At 40.2% G+C, this 20,315-nt stretch overlaps 1 protein-coding gene across 4 annotated transcripts in view; it reads left to right on the top strand.

The window, feature by feature from the left end:
* Positions 1-20,315, top strand: part of LAMA2 (laminin, alpha 2) — a 476,871-nt gene that overhangs the window by 448,693 nt on the left and 7,863 nt on the right. For all 4 annotated transcript variants that reach the window (XM_014533789.1, XM_005858976.2, XM_014533790.1 and 1 more), the window contains 6 exons: positions 5,140-5,316; positions 5,580-5,748; positions 13,354-13,466; positions 13,786-13,975; positions 16,234-16,389; positions 17,756-17,909. In XM_014533789.1, coding sequence (XP_014389275.1) covers positions 5,140-5,316; positions 5,580-5,748; positions 13,354-13,466; positions 13,786-13,975; positions 16,234-16,389; positions 17,756-17,909 — 959 coding nt within the window. The remainder of the gene's footprint in view (positions 1-5,139; positions 5,317-5,579; positions 5,749-13,353; positions 13,467-13,785; positions 13,976-16,233; positions 16,390-17,755; positions 17,910-20,315) is intronic.

A 20,315-nucleotide genomic window follows, 5' to 3' on the forward strand; every position in this document is an offset into this window, starting at 1 on the left:
CACATAATAATGCTGTAAGCTGAGCTCTCATTGCTTTGGAATTTCTTCCTACTTTCTTTATTGGGAAAGTCAACCGTGTTTTCCACACAATTGTTATATGACAACCCGGAGTGGTAATTTCTTTAGGAGGACAGTTAGAGACAAAGAAAACAGAAGCCCGGAGACGTTAGACCTCCAAACCAGTGATCCGTGTATTAGATTGAAGACATGGAAAGAAGCGGAAATCAAATCTGAAACCTGAGAACACAGAAAATACTGTTAAATGCGACAAAAGTATGAATCTGCAGCAGTAGTTCAAATAAGAGGCTATTCTATAAAGACCTACATGTTCCAATTATCCTCTTGTGTGGATAACAGTTTGGATAAGTATTAACAATTTCTTATCTTTGCCCAACTTCTGTGGCTCAGTGGTTGAGCATCAACCCATGAACCATGAGGTCATGGTTAGATTCCTGATCAGGGCACATGCCTGGGTTGCGGGCTCAATCCCCAGTTGGGGGTGTGTGGGAGGCAGCCGATCAATGATTCATATCATTGACATTTCTCTCTCTCTCCCCCTCTCCCTTCCTTTCTCTGAAATCAATAAAAACATTTTTTAAAGAATTTCTTATCTTCTAAGTAAATGATTCAGCTTTCCTTGGCTCACATTTTTGTTATTATATAGAGCCTTAGGTCGTGAGCTGAATTGATGCTAAGCATTCTTGCAGAGTGTCTACTGACTGAGATGTTTAGAAACCATGATTAAGACAAATGAGGGATCAATATTTGGACAGAGTAAGAACTTTTACTAATGTAATAGCCAGATATTGCAGTCATGGTCTCTGAGAAGAAATGCAGACTGAATTTCCTCATTTGGGAATGCTCTAAAGTACTGAGTTTCCATGTTTCCACAGCAGGTTTCAGGTTCTTTGCCAAATTGTAATCCTTCTCATTGTCAGAAGGACTTTTAAAAGGCTTTAACTTTAAATAATTCTAATAAGCAAACGCAGATTTCAGGAATATAGTTGACCCCAAATCATTCAAAATATCTTACTTTGTAGAGAAAGGATTCTGACATCTCCAAGTGCATCGTGATGTTGCACTAAGGCAGCGGTTCTCAACCTGTGGGTCGCGACCCCTTTGGGGGTCGAACGACCCTTTCACAGGGGTCGCCTAAGACCATCGGAAAACACATATATAATTACATATTGTTTTATTAATCACTATGCTTTAATTATGTTCAATTTGTAACAATGAAAATACATCCTGCATATCAGATATTTACATTATGATTCATAACAGTAGCAAAATTACAGTTATGAAGTAGCAACGAAAATAATTTTATGGTTGGGGGTCACCACAACATGAGGAACTGTATTAAAGGGTCGCGGCATTAGGAAGGTTGAGAACCACTGCACTAAGGTGTCCTTTTAACAGGTGTTTCTTCAAGACGGGCATTTTATTATGCCAACCTCACAGCTGTTGGCCATCAATCCAACCTTTATTTGATTAAGCCGAGTGTATAGTACATCACTGAAAGCGGATCATTCAGTTAATTAGCCATATAAACAAACAGTTTTGCCATTTGCTGTTAATTAAAGGATAATGTATTGGACATATTAGTGCAGTCACTGAACTCATTGGCATAACAAGAACATATTTGCTATCCTAACATCTCATTCAGCACTCTAAGGTCAAAAACAATCATCACCTATCCAGTAAGCAAGTGCTACAATTAACTGATTAACCAAAGATCCCTAATGATCCTAAGACCTTCACCTAAAAACATTTTTAATGCTTCATACCTATGCTATGGCATGTTCTGGGTCAAATACTAGACAAAGACTATGGCCTTCAATTGTTATAAATGTATGTGAGATCTGTATTAATATCCTTACATCATGGATGAGGAAATATTAACTTTCCCAAAATCACATAAAGTAAATAACAGAGCTAGGAAATATATATATATATATGACTTTAACACCTCCATCTGTGCTCACCAACTATTTATTCTTACCCCTTTTTGTGACCTCAGAGATTTGTTCAACTTCATGTTGATTATGATACTCTTATTATTTTGGAAATATTTGCTTTCTCCCAACACTTCTCAGACCATCAATGTCAATTACCAGTTTTTTTCCTAAAACCCTAGATCAGATGGTAATTTTAATATTGTCTCACAAAATTATTGGACTTTCACCATATTAAGAGGTAAACTTTTCAAGATTGCACTTGGCCTTTTCTCTCTCTCTCTGCCTGACTTTACCCCTCCTCCCTTATTCTCTCTTCTTTTCTGTCCCTTCATCTCCAAGAATCTCATTTCAGTCAATTTGGTACCCAATTCCATGGTACTCCAGTGACCCCTGCTTCTACTGCTGCTTTGCCCTCTGATCCTTCTCCTGGAGTGCACTGAAATGGCCAGTGATTCTAACTGGAAAAAAAGTTAAACCCTAATAGCCTGAAATAGATGCTTAGGCAAGTATTTCTCTTCTGTGAGCACATTCTTTGGACAGGTATAGAATTAGGCTAAAGACCACTGGATCAGATATTTCAGGACTATGTTGGGTTTTCCAGAATAGGATCATGATTTGGACATGGCAACCCAGATATTTTTATCTTACCATCTAAAATATGTTCAATGAAAAAAGCTTCAAATTTTATTTTTCATGTAAATTACAAATATTGGGGCACGTCTCTTAATACCTTCTATATATGCAATCCAATTGGTGGTGGTTTGAAAAAAATCTTAGACCAATATCCAAACAAACAAGAAATATAAACTCCAGGTATCAACCATTGAAATTGTAAGAAAATACAGCTGACCTATCATAACACACTTTGTAATGTAATTTTTATTATATTGGGAGTTTTTTGCACATAGTAGGTCTTCAGTAAAGAGTTGTGGAATAGGCACTTGAAAAACAAGAAACATGTCAGAATCATAATGGATATGTTGATTAAGTCCTTCTTTACAAAAGAACTAAAATGATCTAGATTTGATGCTCCTAGTGTAAATTCTAAGCAGGAGTTAGCTATACAGTCTTCTAGCAATGCCCTTATTAACTAATACCACCTCAATGCAATCCCTTAATTTATGTTTTCCACTGCTTGAACTGCATATTGGTATCTTCATTTTATAAATGAATGAAATGAGACTGAGCAAGATTAAAGACCTGGCCCAAGTTCACACAGTAATACTTAATTCTATTCTGTTCTTTCTGAAAGCTCATGCCATTCTACATCTCTACCCTGTGATCTAGTAAGAAGGGACTCTTATTATGGTCCTTGGGGCAGAACCAGACTAGAGAGTCTACGTCAGAAAGAGAAGAGCCACTGGCTCTTTGAAAATTCTAATCAATAGCAATGATTTGCTTTCCCAGGACAATCTTTAATAGTGCTTAAATGCCTCATGAAAACTCATAGGAACAATGCTGTATCCTATTAGTAAGAGGATGCTTTTAGCAAAAGAACAGAAGGTATTTCGGAAAGGTGAGGGGAGGACTACTCAGTGAGTGGTTTTTTAAGTCTCATAAAACCATCAGCATTCTTAGCAATGAGGTTGAGCCTCCTGAACTTTGCCAACACGCTCTTCCAGAGTTTCGTTAAAAAAAAAACAAAAACAGCCGAAGCCGGTTTGGCTCAGTGGATAGAGCGTCGGCCTGCGGACTGAAAGGTCCCAGGTTCGATTCCGGTCAAGGGCATGTACCTGGGTTGCGGGCACATCCCCAGTGGGGGATGTGCAGGAGGCAGCTGATTGATGTTTCTCTCTCATCGATGTTTCTAACTATCTCTCTCTCTCCCTTCCTCTCTGTAAAAAATCAATAAAATATATTTTAAAAAAAAAACCAAAAAAACAAAAAACAAAAAAAAACACAAAACTATGTCATTTCCCCTTATTTTTCCTTTGAAGCTAAATTCAACTTGCCTGCTCTATACCCACCCTGAACAATGACATATTGAGCTACAACATAACCCATTTTCTTTCCAGTCTCTTACGTTTGAATTGTCCCAACAAGGACCGATTTCGTAATGCCATTTCAGAGCATCTTTGCCCTGGCTTATTGTTTCTAATTCTGTATGTGGTTTTTACTCCTGATAAAATCAAGTGAGATGGCATTTTAGAACTGGGTTTTCTACCTAGGTACTTTGGTTTTCTCCCCAGATATGAAGTACATTTTCAGTAATCGGTGTATGATCCTCGGGCTAGTGGCCCACACTGATGACTAATACCTCATGCTGACTGGGACTGAAGTTTAAAACCTGCTTCTAGAACAAAAGAAAAGCCCTGGCCATTGTGGCTCCATTTGTTGAGCATCATCCCATGTACCGAAAGGTCCCCAATTTGTGGGCACATGCCCGGGTTGCAGGCTTGATCCCCAGGGGGCAGCTGATTAATCAATGTTTCTCTCTCTCTCCTTCTCCCTAAAAAAAATAGAACAAAAGAGAAAATGCCTTTGGTCATTTTCATGATCAGAACTCTGTCTCCTTCTGATTCTTTGCCCCAGGATTCAAGGATGGTGAATAAGTAGCATGAGGTTCTCAATTAGTAGTGTGTGAGTTATCTCTCGTAAGCAAATTAGGGAAATTAATGAAACAGCCACTCAGGGGAAAAATCATTACAAGGAACAATTAGCTTGGTGTTCTTGCCTGCCTCTTCTATTCAAAAGCCAGCAGCTACATTCTTTCTAAAATGTCCTGTAAGTGTCTGCTGTTGATTCCTGCAATCTAAGCTCTCGGGAGTACAGTTTGTCCCCTAGCAAGAAGATAACAGCTAGCGCAAACCAAGAAATAGCCAAATGAAAAGTGACCCCGTGCTGTGCTGAACCCACCGAGCCTTATCAGATTAGACATTGCTACACGGTACAGAAGCTCACGTGTTGGGCTGTAGACCACTGTTGTCAATGCCACCAGAGGCTAATGTGGTAGCTACACCATTGCCTCCTTTAAGTAAACGCTCAGGGAGAGTTAACGAGGGAGGCAGATGGATACAAGCCTGAGAAGCGGTATCATTTGTTCAATGTAGAATACCTAATCATCAAATCTGCGCTCACTTGAAAGCTACAGGAGGGAGGGATGAGGGTGGAGTGAAAGAGTTTGGTATTCAATTGTATTGGACGTTCTGTGTTTTATACTTGTTTATTTTAAATGTTTCACCAGCATCTTTACTGTTCAAGTTGATGAAGACAGAAGGCATATGCAAAACCTGACAGCAGACCAGGCTATTGAAGTTAAAAAGCTTTTCGTTGGTGGTGCTCCACCTGAATTTCAACCTTCTCCACTCAGAAATATTCCTCCTTTTGAAGGCTGTGTATGGAACCTTGTTATTAACTCTGTGTAAGTGAATCTCCTTGCTACTATTTGTGTGTGTGTGTGTGTGTGTGTGTGTGTGTGTGTGTGAGAGAGAGAGAGAGAGAGAGTCACTGTTGCATCCACACTGTCCAAAAATGTGGGGTGAAGGAAATAGTGAAGGGTTTCAGGTTAGATTATAAAAATTGCACTGATGGCCAATAAAAGGGGGGAGGGAGGACTTGATTAGATTATAAGGAAACAAGACCATTAAAATAAGAAAATATTTAATTTTAATCCTGTTCCATTAGCCCCATGGACTTTGCACAGCCTGTATCCTTCAAAAATGCAGACATTGGCCGTTGTGCCCATCAGAAACCCCGAGAGGATGAAGATGGAGGGGTTCCAGCTGAAATAGTCGTCCAGCCGGAGCCAGTCCCCACCCCGGCCTTCTCCACACGCACCCCCGCTGTGGCACATGTAAGTGTTTACAGCCCACTGCTTCCTAATTCTTAGTCATTTTAAGCAGGAAGGTTATTCAGAATACTTACTATTGTTTATTGCCAGAATTAGAGGATGGGTAACCTGCCTATGAAAACCTATTTTCCTTATATATTCCTCGGATTGCTTTTATTTCAACATCTGTCCTCCCTTCATTTCCCTGTTTATAAAACGGCACATGTTTTCAGATGAAAAGTGAGAACCCATAGAAATGTCTTAGGATCAAGTATAAACTCCACTTATAATACCACCATACAGAGGCAAACCTATTTACATTTTATATAGTAGATCTCAATTTGGGACTATGTTTTTTAAAATTGGCAATACAGGATCAAAACTGTCTATATAAGCGTGTATATGTGTATGTGTCCATGCACATGCACACACACATACAGAGACACACAAAGTATTTCAGCGTTTGGGAGGTGGAAGATCCTTGGTTAGAGCATGGGCTCCAGAGTCTGATGGCCTGAGTTCAAATCCCAGCACTCTACCTACCATCTGTGTGAATTTGGGAAATCTACTTAGCCAGTCTCTTCCTCTGTTTTCTCATCTATACAGTGAGGATATTATCAACACATACATCTAGGAGCTGTTATGCAGGTTTAAAAAGATAATGTTTGTTAATTGCCTAGCATATACTAAGCACTTCATAAATGACACAATTACTATATAGCAATGATTATTATGGCTGCTTTTAAGTGCTTACTATGTGCCAGCAACTACCTAAACAATTTCCACTCAATAGTATATGTAATTTTCATAACAGAGCTAATATATATATATACATATATATACAGTCACATTTTCAGTTGTGTTGATAAGAACTAGTTAGCCTAAGGAACTCACCCACTCACTGACATAGCCAATAAATAGCAGGATAAGAATTTGCTCCAGTGGGTCTGACGCTAGAGCAGCAGTTCTCAACCTGTGGGTCTCGACCCCTTTGGCGGTTGAACGACCTTTTCACAGGGGTCACCTAAGACCATCCTGCATATCAGATATTTACATTATGATTCATAACAGTAGCAGCATTTCAGTTATGAAGTAGCAACGAAAAATGTTATGGTTGGGTCACAACATGAGGAACTATATTTAAAGGGCCAGAAGGTTGAAAACCACTACTCTAGAGTCTGGCTCCTTATCACTGCAACACTCTATCTTTACTGTTGGTTTTACTACTTCCCCATTGTAGGCCACTTATAGTATTTCCAGTTTTTCACTATTAGAAACCCTATTTCATTGAACACTGTACAATAAACTCTCTCTCACTGTTTCTGATTATTTTTTTAAATAGAATCTTAGGCAGTGAATTATGAGGCCAAATGATGAATATGCCTAAGGCTCTCAACACATCCATCTGAACTGCTTTTTCTAAAGGTTATACCAGTTTACATCCTCTCCATTACTGTGTCAGAGGGCGCGGATCTCACTACACTCTGACAACACATGCATCATATCTGCAGTGCTTCCCAGTGGATGGGTTGAGCTTTAGCTGGACTGCAGATTTTGAAAACTCCTGAATGTTTTATTCTCTTCCTTAGTTTCCATGAGGGAATAGGTAGGTCCGTAAAGAAGTGTGCTCTTTGTCTCTAGAAACACTGATTAAATGAGAAGCCAAATGATGATCTTTCAGAAAAACCAGTCATATACTCCAAGTATCATTTTATCCTCTGTAAAATGTAGATAGTACACCTACCTTGCCTTCCACAAGGGGTTACCGTAAGAATCAAACGAGATAATATATGTGGAAGTCCTTTGAAAATAAACAAACAAAATTGAAACAGACTCATAGATACAGAGAACAGACTGATGTGTGCCAGAGGGGAGGGATGTTGGAGGACTGGGTGAAAACTGTGAAGGGATTAAGAAGTACAATTTGATAGTTACAAAATAGTCACAGGGATGTTAAGTACAGCATAGAGAATATCATCTTTAATATTGTAATAACTAGATATGGTGCCAGGTGGGTACTAGAAATATCAGAAGAATACTTTGTAAAGTATCTGGTTATCTAACCACTATGCTAAACACCTGAAACTAATACAAAATAATATTGAATGTAAACTGTAATCTATATATATAAAAGGCTAATATGCAAAGTGTCCCCTTGGGAGTTCGACCAGGAGACTGGGAGTTCGATCGCTCACTATGACATGCGTTGACCACCAGGGGGCGGTGTGGAATGAAGGAAGGCCCTGGCCAACAGCCAGAAGGCCCCGATCGGCCTGATCACTGGCCAGGTCTATAGACCCTACCCATGCATGAATTTTGTGCACTGGGCCTCTAGTTGAAAAATAAAATAAGTTAAAGGTTTGACAGTTTATTTTATAACAAATATTTATGCAAAGGTGAATGAGATCTCATCATTGCTACACCGAGAGAGGGGAAAAGACAGAGAGGGAGAAGCTAAGAGCCAGAGACTGGAGAAAGAGATATTAACATAAATCACACAGTAAGCAAATATGTGTGGAGGTCAGTCAAGATCTGTGCTGAGTGTGAGCTGCAAACAGAGCCCACTGGCTTTCAAGATTGAACACTGGAAACATGCCAGGAGACACCATTAAACTCCACCCAAACAAAATGGCTAGTGGTACCTGCAAGTGTGAAACAGGTCCATCAAATGCAAATTTAAATATGTCACCACACTCTTATATTTAAAATCTTGTAATTGAAACAATATAAAATAATGATGACATACTTATGACATTATGAAAGAGAGGAAAACATTTTTAAGTCAGAGTGTATATTTAAGAATTTATTTAAGAATTAAGTCTTATGACTTCATTCCTGAAGTGGGAACTGCCTGTGTGTGTCTCCTGTTTGTTTTAGCACCATAGGTAGGAACCATCTCCTAGTCTCAGTTCCTTCATTTCTTCTTCTTTTTTAAATATATATTTTTATTGATTTCAGAGATGGGGGGAGAGGGAGATAGAGATAGAGACATCAATGATGAGAGAGGATCATTGATCGGCTGCCTCCTACATGCCCCTACTAACAGCTGAGCCCACAACCTGGGCATGTGCCCTGACCAGGAATTGAACCATGACCTCCAGGTTCATAGGTTGACTCACAACCACTGAGTCACGCTGGTCGGGCCATTTTCTTCTTTTTACCATCACACACCTCCCACCAGCAACTTACAACATGAGGGCAGTTTCTATACTACAGGGCAATTTAAGAATATCTTGAGAAATCCCTGCCTTGTGAAATAGATTATGTCAATCCTATTATAAACACATGTCAGAACACCATAGACCAGAGAGCATTTTACACGTATCATCTCATTTGATAGTGTGGTGGCATCTTCTCTTTATACTCTCTCTTATTCTTTAGCCCACTTAGTACTGAAGGAAACATTTTTACATATTGTTTCTGTGAATTTTTCTCATGGAGGATGGCAAAGGGTGGGGGTAAATAAGAGACTGGACATGTATTATGACTGATTTTTGTTGAAATGTGACAAACTCTCTGCAACTATATGCCTGCATGGCCTGCATGGCTCCGTATACAACAAGCTGACTGCATTTTTTCACTTGGTTTTTATTAGAAAATTGAACTTAGTTTAGAACACGAGCACTAATAGAGCCATGTTAAGTAGCCATCAAGAGTCCCTGTGCTCTTGAGGGCTCTTGAGAGTTGGAGGAAATAAGTGAGCAGAGAGGGAAAGAATAGAGCAAAGAAAGCTATTTCTCCAGCAGCTTTAATGCTACAAATTTAAAAGCTAAGTACAGTCCAGGCTGAAGGATAAATCAATTGGATACTGATATGTATTTAAAGGGGAAATACACATTTTCCATACTGCAAGCAGTCTATTCAGGCATTAGTGTGTAAATGTTACTGCAAATGCCCAGTACTTACCAAAAGAGCTCATGTGCAGGGAGCTAACATTCAGTTTCTCAATAAACAGCTTGAGTGGGGATTTTATATTGCAGAATGCTGAAGTCAGTGCTACAAAAAGTCTCTTCCCCTTAGAATTCATCTGTAAAAAAGACCGTCACAAAGAAACACCCAACTTCTCAGCTGTGGTTTTAGCCTATATTTGTTACAGGGATTATTGACTCATAAAGACAAAAAAAAAGATGCCATTTTATGATCATTTGTCATTTGGTGCTTTCAAGAACAAAGGTGCCAGTTGTGATAAATGCAATTTAAATCTCTGCTCAGTACCAATCTAAACACAAGGAAGGCATATCCACCAGTCATATACTATCCTGAAGCCAAAACGCATTTCCAAATGTCAGCCCACAGCCAGCAGTTGGAATGACCACTGCTTTATCCTGACCCAAAGTTAAATGAGTGACAGAGGGAGGGTGGAGGTGTTCTCGCTCCGTTGCTAATCGTCTGCACTTTCACCTGGCCCACACGTGGCTTCCTTCATCACCCTCTCTGACCACGCCACTGCTCTACCCACACCGCCACATTAAGACTCCCCACCCCACTCTTGTCTGTCCACAACTCGTCACCTGCGCAGCAGAGACAAACAGGAAGCAGGCAGATCCTGTCCTCTCATAGCGCCTTTTTCCTCATGGACTAGTGGTACTTTAAAGAGTTTCCACTAGGTGGCAGGATGGTAACATGTTGAGATTGATGAGCCTCTCTTGACAGGGAAATTTTTTTTTTTTTATTATCATTATTGTTGTTCTAACACATTTCAGAGATCAGTGTTTCCCAAATAACACAGGTACAGTATCACATCCATAAAAATGATGCCTCTGCTCAAGCTCACATTGGCTTGGAGGAGGAAGAGTCATCATGCAATAACTATCCTTTAAAATTAGAAGACCCTCCTACCCCTCTTTCTTAGCCTAGATTTCTACGGGAAACAGGGTTGAAAATGTCCTTAATGACAAGGTCATTTTATGGTTGTGGAAACCACAGGCGCTTTCTGTTCCATCTCACAAGTTCCCCTTTAAAAGGTTAGAGGGAAAAAAGACCCTTAAGAGTCAGGGTGAGCAGTTCCACCCTCTGAGGGGCCTGAGGGAGGAGGAGGATGCATCAGGCAGACCGACTGCTAGAAGCTTGCTGTCCCTGGTTTCAGATTCATCCCGGGGAAAGTGATGCAGAACATCCAGGCCCATCCACTTGTGGGAAAACATTACCAGATTAGAGATTGGAGGACTATCTTCCATTTAAGCCTTAAAGTAGGTCCATATAAACCCTCTTAGATGGGCCCTTCTCAGTCCAATTTTATAAAGGAAGGTAATAGAAGTGTGATTAGAGCAATATCCATACTATCCATCCCATTGCAAATTGATGATAGTAAACATGCATATGGATGTCCTTAACAAACAATGAACATAACGGCTTTAGACTCTGAGGTTATCTAGGAGACTGATCTGTTCCTTACCACTCTCTGCTATAACACTGGCCAATCAGAGAACACTGTGTTATTAGCGACTGCTTTCGTTGCTGCTCAAGGTCCGCCTGCTGCAACAGAGAAGCAGGACCCCTCCAAGAGGCGTTCTTCCTAAGTTTCAAGAGGTGTGTCATGTAATGCTTACAAAACCGCCATCCTTTTCTGGTCAAAGGTTTTTCTAAAATAGTGTCAGCACGTTCTTTTTTTTTATCTAGAAAATACAATAGTATTGACAGAGAACTGCTTTCTGCCCAGCTCAGGACCAGTGTTGGACATGCCTGTCCGGTATACCAGCAAGCCAGGTTATGATGGTGCCCTGGTCACAAGGACCTAAACATATAAAGACAAAGGGTCTTCATGGTGAACAGCTGTGACCAATAAAATAGCTAATCTTTACAATCACCACTTTGATCATTTAAAAAATTATATTAGAAAGTTATTTTACTTATTTGTAGTAACTGGATGAGTGACCACAGTGGTTACAAGAACATGGAAATAACGTGTTGGTGGTTTTCTTTTAGGCTGCACAGTGTTGGTTCCTAATTCCTCAGAACCCACTGAACGTTTTCATCCCTCAGTTTTCAGAGCTGAGGGTTTAGAGATGTTTTAGTCACATTCTGCCCCTAATGGATCCCCAGCAGATAGGATGCTCCGAGATTTCTCAGGAGGACTGCAGGCTGCTTGTGTTTGTAGCGATGGTCCTCTGTACAGAAAATACCATGAGCGGATGAAAAATGATTCCAGTTCTACTAATAGCGTCATCGAAGGCTGAGACATTAAGCTACCAAAGCCTTGCTATTCATTTGGGCTCGTTTTGTCGTCTGTGTAATAAGAAAGGTGCCACACGTTGATTCTGAGAGAGGCCACTCCGCTGCGTGAATAAACAGCGCTTTGCTGGTCTTCCCACTGGGTTTTTGCATATCTGTGTAAATGTCAGCAACAGTCTGCCCTTTGTCACTGAGCATCTCCTGGAAAGCAGGAAGGGAAATACTACTTCCAGGAGGACCAATTTTATAGCCTTTCAGAACACTTAACGCCTTTTCCCTGCTGTGGCAGAGTGCTCCATTTGACTGAGCCCAAGAGCACAGAGAGCCAGGCTTTTCCTCATCGAGTAAAAATTTCCTGTGTGCGGATGAGTCATCTCTGAGGTGCACTATTTGGAAAGAACACTCTGCCTCCGAAGCCTGCCTTGGGCCGCCGGAGAGCCTACGCTGAGTCAGCGCTCACGGGGGCAGTGGCCCATCCAGAGCTATTAAGTGCAGATCTTAAAAACAGATGTGTTGTTGAGAGAGTGCAGGTTATTTATTTTCTCCTGGACTGCATGTTCTAAAAGACTTCCTAAGCAGCCTGTGCATCGACCTCGTTTGTGAAAATACAGAAGAGAAAGGAATGGTGGCTGGGTAATTTGAGGAGCCTTGATTAGCTATTGAGCTGAGGGTTACAACAGCCAGATATGGCCCACCCTGCCAAGACTGGCTCTATAATTTGCAGGGATCAGAGCAAAATGAAGATGAGGGCCCCTTGTTGAAAAATTATTAAGAATTTCAAGTTAGTGACGGCAGAGCATGGGACCCAGTGGCGTGTGGGTGCCAGCCCTCTGAAGCTGTCCCTGCACCCAGCTCTCCCTCATCAGCACCCCAGGAAGTTGATCTTTGAACAGTGGCAGTTGAAATGGTGTTTGGTGGGTTACATTTTTTAAAAAATTGCTGGGTTGCCTAGCAACTGCTTAAGGGCTGACACCATCTTGAAAGTCTAAATTCATGGAAACCTAGTAGACCGATAATTTTCAAGAAAAAGTAATGTGAGAGATAGATATGGGGGGGGGGGGCAAACAGACACATATTTGTGGCCAGCTTGTCATTTTCCTTGTTTGATCTTCTAAGAATAAAACTCTTTATTATTGAAAAGGGAGTTTCAGTTTCCTCAGAAATATAAACAATATTTTTCTTTAGAGGGTAATGAAAACATGAATTAATCATTGAATTTTTATTTGGCAATTCAAGGGTGCAATATAAGAAAATGGATTCCCATTCGCCGAACATTTAATAATAAGTACCTGCTATGAGGCAGAATACAGAGAGGAATGAGAGGCTGTTTTTATTCTTAAGGAACTTAAAAAGATTATGTGACAACATTAAACTAAAATATAAGAAATGATTAGCAGTATTACTTTTTTGAAGAACAGAGCCCATAATCTCCTCACTTCCTCTCTTGGTATTTTACAGGGTCCTTGTGTTGTAGAATCAGAACCAGCTCTTTTGATGGGGAGCAAGCAGTTTGGGCTCTCGAAAAACAGTCACATTGCAATTGCATTTGATGATACCAAAGTTAAAAACCGGTATGTATTATTCTGAGATATAAAGCAAGAAGCAATAAATGGAAGCACTGAGTATTTGCATTTACTCAGGTTTAATCCACTGCATTTATTAATAAATGAGGTGATCTTGTTTTAAATTCACTGAGTACAGTAGAGAATAGAATTCTATTTGTCTGTGCCTGAGGAGCCAGTGTAGGAAATCAGCAGACCTGGAAAGTCCTCAGCTCGGGAAAGGTTTAACTGTCCTGAATGAAAGCTTACTCATGCTCAGATGCCACTCTGTCTTAGAATAGGAAGGCTCTCATTCTTCTGTTTGACTTTGCATGCCTTTATCTCACAGCCTTACCATTGAATTTGAAGTACGCACTGAGGCTGAATCAGGCTTGCTTTTCTACATGGCCCGGATCAATCATGCCGATTTTGCTACAGTCCAGCTGAGAAACGGATTTCCCTACTTCAGTTATGACTTAGGAAGTGGCGACACCAACACCATGATCCCCACCAAAATCAATGATGGCCAGTGGCATAAGGTAACAGTCCCAGGATATTGGCAGTGCCCTGCAAGGCGGGTACTTGCAGGCAGCCTTTGGCATTCCCCTGGTGCCAGTACTATTTTGCCAGTGCAAACACTGACTCGGTGCTCCTGGAATGCGGCCAAGGCTAAAAATAAAGCAAGTGCTGTAGTCGACTGCCAGCTTGGAAATGTGATCCCACCTGGGTAGGTTTGTATTGACCACTCACATGCCTCTTCACGGTGCTATGAGATCCCATCATTGCTATACAGCTGAGCCTCCCCAACATCTGCCCACAGACAAGGGCCAGGAAGTTGAAGACCTTCTCACTGCTGGAAGTGGGAAGCCTGGGGCAATGAAGCATGTTAATCATAAAGCACTACGAATTCAGTTAAAGGAATAATATTTATTTTGAGATTATATTTTTCTATTCTTAAGGCAGCAAAATGGCCTCTCTTTTATGAAATTATACTTGGCAAACTTAAAAGCTGGCAATACTAAAATGAGCCTTAAGACTTACCCTCCTATTCCACCCCATTCTGGTCTGTAAAAACCCAGAGTCTGGGAATCCGTTGTATCATGTTTAAAGGGCTCCAGGGTATCATTTCCACTGACAGTCATTTGGAACAACTTTTAAAACATTGGCCTTACACCCAGAAACTGGTACTATTATGGGCACAGAAGGCCCATTTGCCAGCTTACCTCTTTGGCATGACTACAAGTAGATAATATACTGCCTGATTAAAATGAAAACTCTGAGTTTGTTTCTGCACCTGTGATAGCCTATTAAGTAAAGCTTCCCTAGGTAGAGCAATAAAATGTTTAATTTTTAGGGTATAATGTTATTAGATGGTGTATTTTATATGTTGACATACTTGGACTTGTTAAATGCTCATTTAACATTTTGTATGATTAGCATATCATATCAAAAGCCAAAAAACCTTCCTACCGGTGTGGCTCAGTGGTTGAGCATCAACCTATGAAACCGGTGGTCACGGTTCAATTCCCAGTCAGCACACATGCCCAGGTTGCAGGCTGGATTCCCAGTGTGGGGCGTGCAGGAGATAGTTGATCAATGATTCTCTCATCATTGATATTTCTATCCCCTCTGTTTCTCCCTTCCTCTCTGAAATCAATAAAAATATTTTTTAAAGGCCAAAGAACCTAAAAATATGTAATAAAAGTGCAATGTCAACTAATTTGTTATCTTGGAAATAAAAAAGTGGAATCTTCATATTTGCTTGAGAGCTTATGACTTGCAAATATTGGTGTGTATAAAGGCAGTTTCCTTGAGGTATAGTCTCATCTTTGGCTAATAAAATAATAAAATATAACACTTGAGAAAAAGACATTGTTGGACCACAATTAGCCTGGAATTAAAAAAGAAAGCTTAAATACAATAAATAGCCACATTAAGACGGGATTTTATTTTTGAAGGGTTTTTTTAATTACTTCCCAAACCAGAATAAGTGTAAAATGAGGTCCTAAATTCTTCTCATCCTGATGTAGATTCACTTTTTTAAAATCTTTATTGTTGAAAGTATTACATATGTACATATGCCCCCTTTTCCCCCATTGATCCCTTCTAGCCCCTCCTGCTCCCCCCTCCCTCCCACCCCCAGCTTTTCACAGGATTCCATGCACATTTTTCTTAATTCAGACTCAAGGTTTTTATGCTGGAGCTGGTCTTCACACCCCTTTCTCACTCTATCCCAGAAGATAATTCACTCCACTGCTGCAGTTTCAGCATCAGCCGGCTTTCCATCTTCCTCCTGACGGCGCTCATCAGCTGCTGCAGAAACAGCGGTGCAGCCTGGACGCTCTGCCCTCCCATCAGTTCCTCGGGAGGAGGGCCTGTTAGGCAGAGGGATGCAGCGTATCTGAAATTGTGCTGGGGAGACCAGGCTTTGCTCAGTCAAACGAATGCACTTTTAAAAACAGACATGGATCTTGCAGCTCACGGAATCGTGACAGGGCTCTCAATCCACCCGGCGCCTCACAACATGCTTACTTGGCAGCCTCTGGAAGAGTCTTCAATCTAAAGCTCACCCAGGAAGATTTCGTGCTCTTTCCCAGAAGGCAGTAATGAAAGAAAATCAGAATTTGAGATATTCTATAAAATAGGTTTAATTTCACTTAAGTGATGGGCTTAGCACATCTAGACACTCAGTTATTTTGCTGTTCCTGAGGAATGCCCTTCAAGCGCTCATGTCTTACCCTCTGCATATTTGAAATGTATCCATGATTGGCATTGATGGCTCCTCTTCTTGTTGTAGATTAAGATAACTCGAATTAAGCAAGAAGGAATTCTTTATGTAGACGATGCCTCCAACAGAACCATCAGTCCCAAGAAGGCTGACATTCTGGATGTGGTGGGACTGTTGTATGTTGGTGGGCTACCCATCAACTACACTACCCGGAGAATCGGCCCCGTAAGTGTCTACTAATCTGTTTCTTTGTGGCCTACATAATCTGGCTGAGTCATGGATGTGTTTTTAATTATTCGGTCCCATTGGCCAATGACCACTTAGAATTAGACAGGAAATCATCTTTTCTGAGAAGTGACGGAAGGTCTTCCAGACAGATTGGGCTAGGGAGAGGCAATATCACAGGACAGAGTGTGGCTCCTGCAGTCAGACTCCTCCGGTTCGAATGCCTAATTAACTATTGATTGGCTGTGTGATCTTAAGCAGTTTACCTAATCGCTCACTGACAGTTTCCTCTTTTGTAAAATTGAATAATAATAATAATAATAATAATAATAATAATACCAAAACAAGGTTGCTGTAAAGGTTGAGTGAGGTAATATACTTAACGTGCTTGAAGGAGTCCTGAGCACATAGAAAGCATGGGACAAAGAGGATGATAGAGATAGTATTGACAGTATTGTTTCAAAACATTGAGAGATGCAGTATTTAGATTACAGTTATCCAATACGGGATTCAGAATTTAAAGCCTGAACAATTTTGTTAATCAATATTTACAACATAATGTTTTTGTTAGAATGTGTGTCCTGTTTGCTTCGGAAAGCATTCGTTTAAGAAGCACAGGAGATTCGTGTTTTTAGAGAACACACTATATACAAATGTGATACATTCTATGCTCACGTCAGAACACATGATAACGTAGAGCTGTCCTTCATCAAAGACCATGGTTCGTCATGGTTGTAATTCTCAGCATTTGGCTCCTCTTATGGATGGTCGGCATTGCCTTCCTCTCATAGAGGTTGGATATGCCACCCAAGCCTGTCAGATGAGAGCCTCTGAAGTGAGCATGGCCAGGGCGATTAAATTGCATCCCTGAAACCACATGAAATGTAACGGAGCCGAGAATGATTGATTGATTTCTCTAATTCCCTAAACTTTGGATGTTTCGTGCAGACTTTCAAGTTTTATGTGTACGTGCATTTTCTCAGGAAAGGGTTCACAGCTTTTATTAGGTTTTCATAAGGAAGAAACACTGAACCAAACCTAATTATCTTTTCAAACAGAATTTGAACATATATATGTTATAGCAAAATGTGTATATAGTAAGGTTGAAAAATTATTAGTAAAAATATAGGCTAATTAAAAGTTATGATACCCATATGAGCCCATCCTTCTATGCAGTAATTTAGAATATCAGAATGATCATATTCCAGGCTCATGATGTGAAGCTTGGGGTGAGAGTGCAGATTCAGGCAGTTTGGGGGTCCTTTAAGGCAAATGGCTGATAATGACATGCTTAGAACACCCCACGAATGATTGCATTCTGTGCAGAGGCAAAACCTGATTTTGTTTCTTCTGACCTGACTCACAGGTGACCTACAGCATCGATGGCTGCATCAGGAACCTGCACATGGCAGAGGCCCCTGTGGACCTGGAGCAGCCAACCTCCAGCTTCCACGTTGGGACATGTTTTGCAAATGCTCAGAAAGGCACATATTTTGATGGAACAGGTTTTGCCAAAGCAGGTGAGGTGCTTTCATTTGCTTCCTGTTGAATATTAATTAGGTACAAACATTAATGTCTTGCTTGTGTGGAAGCATGAACATCCCTGGGATCCTAAGCTAGTATCCTTTATTTAAACCAGGAATAAAAGCCTGCAGAAGCAATAAAAATGCCTCTTAAAGATTAATGTATCTGATTCTGATAAGAACTAATAGAAAAAGTAAAGTAAATGGCTATTTGGAAACTTTATTTCATCTCCTTCCCCAGTGATCAATAATGGCAGAATAAATATAATTCTGCAAGAAGGTTCATTTGGTTATACCATATAATTTATCTACTTTTAAGTGTTCCCTGTCTACCTTCATGGAGATAACTTTTTTAGTTCTTTTTTCAGTTCCTTCCATGGCTCTATTACTTGATTGATTACTGACATCTTTCCCTAAGTATCTTTCCTTAAGTATTTCCCCCTTTTCAATGAACATTTCCAGTGCAGGTCTAAATCACTGATGGTGAAGGTACAATTTAGAAAGAATAATATGAAATACATTCTGTATAATAACAAAAAGATATGGCATTATATATATTAAGATGTAATATCCAGAACCATGGTTACCACAGTCACATGCATTTGGTCATTAGGGAAAAATAAAATGACTGAGCACATAATATGTAGAGGTCATCATGGGCAACAGAAGTAAATAAGATGCTGTTTCTTTCTGCAAGAATATACTACTATCCATAGATAAGATTCTATATGTTTATAAACTACAAGAAAGCAAGTAAAAATGAATAAAAACTATAAAAGACATGCATGCAGGTTCTGTGGATATTTAGAAGAAAGATTAATTTTTGTTGGGAAAGGTTTTACAGAGAAACTGATATTTGAGTGAGAATTTAAAAGGTGAGTTGAGCCAAGCTGGTGTGTCTCAGTGGTTGAGCCTCAACCCATGAACCAGGAGGTCATGGTTCGATTCCCAGTCAGGGCCCATGCCTGGGTTGTGGGCTCAATCCCCAGTGTGGGGTATGCAGGAAATAGCCGATCAGTGATTCTTTCTCATCATTGATGTTTCTATCTATCTCTCCCTCCCCCTTCCTCTCGGAAATCAATTTAAAAAAAATTTTTTTAAAAAGGTGAATTGAACACTCACATGCCTAAGTTGTCAGAGATAGAAGAGCAGGGCCTTCCAACAAAGAGCATGTTGGGAATGAAAACAGAAAATGTTAAATGTTGAAACATTGAGGGTTAAGATGAACCCCAAATTCCATGTGCTTTAAAAGCCCAAAGCCTTCCCCAAGATTTCTGCAAATTCACAGATGGCCAGCATTCTCTTGATCAGATTTGATGGCAAACTTCAGCTTCAGCTTCAGCTCCTGCAGTTAGATTGACTTGCCATGCTGCCTGGGCGCTTTGGTTCCGGATCAAACTAGACCGGACAATTAGCCCCTCCCCCAGTTTCCAACAAGGCTTGCCATCCCCTCCACACACAATCTATATAAGACCTGAGTGGTCAGAGGAGGTTATGTCACCAGAAAACATACAGCTTCAATTTAAGCCTTTGACATCTTTGTTCTATCTCTCTCTCCCTCTCCCTTCCTCTCTGAAACCAATAAAAAATATTTTTATAAAATAAAATAAATGATACAGGGACTCTCCAGAGTCCTTCAATGTTAAATAATAATAATAATAATAGGTGCCACTCTTCATTGAAGACAGTTGTGTTTTCATACAGCATTTTTTTTCTTGCCAAATAAAATACAAGACATGAATAAACTTCCATGAGTTCTTCCCTAATACTCCATGCAGTTGGTAGGGTCTAGTCTGGTCTTAATGAATCACTTTGTTTCTAAGAGGCATATTTTAAATATTTGCTAAAAGATTAAATAAGCCAATGAATTAAATAGAGAAAATTATAGAGAAATTACCTGGATGAAATATGAAAGTCTAGTTATGTCCCAGAATATTCTCCTTCAAAATTGTACTTGCAATTCTTTTCCTTATTACTAAAATGTTTGGGACCTTTAGAGCCCTTTCAGGTCATTGTGGCACCATTTGGAGTGCCTGGTAAAATTTTGCTGAATACTCACTGAAATGCTTGACTTAACCCTACAGCAAGGCTTCTAACATAATCATTCCTGGATGTGAGATTCTTTGAGTCGGTCTCAGTGTGTGCTCTTCATTCATTCATCCAACAAATATATATTAAACCTCCAATAGGTGCCAGATACTTTTGTAGGCACAGGGATAAAATGGTGACTAATATACAAAGTCATTGCTCTCACAGAACTTTCATTCTAGCAGGGAAGACAGCCAGGAAAATAAGCAATAACTATAGAGTGTGTTATATATATACTAGAGGCCCGGTGCACAAAAATTTGTGCACTTGGGGGGGGGGGGGAGGGGGGGCCCCCAGCCCGGCCTGTGCCCTCTC

Source organism: Myotis brandtii, unplaced genomic scaffold, assembly GCF_000412655.1.
Source record: "Myotis brandtii unplaced genomic scaffold, ASM41265v1 scaffold123, whole genome shotgun sequence".
Classification (NCBI taxonomy): domain Eukaryota; kingdom Metazoa; phylum Chordata; class Mammalia; order Chiroptera; family Vespertilionidae; genus Myotis; species Myotis brandtii.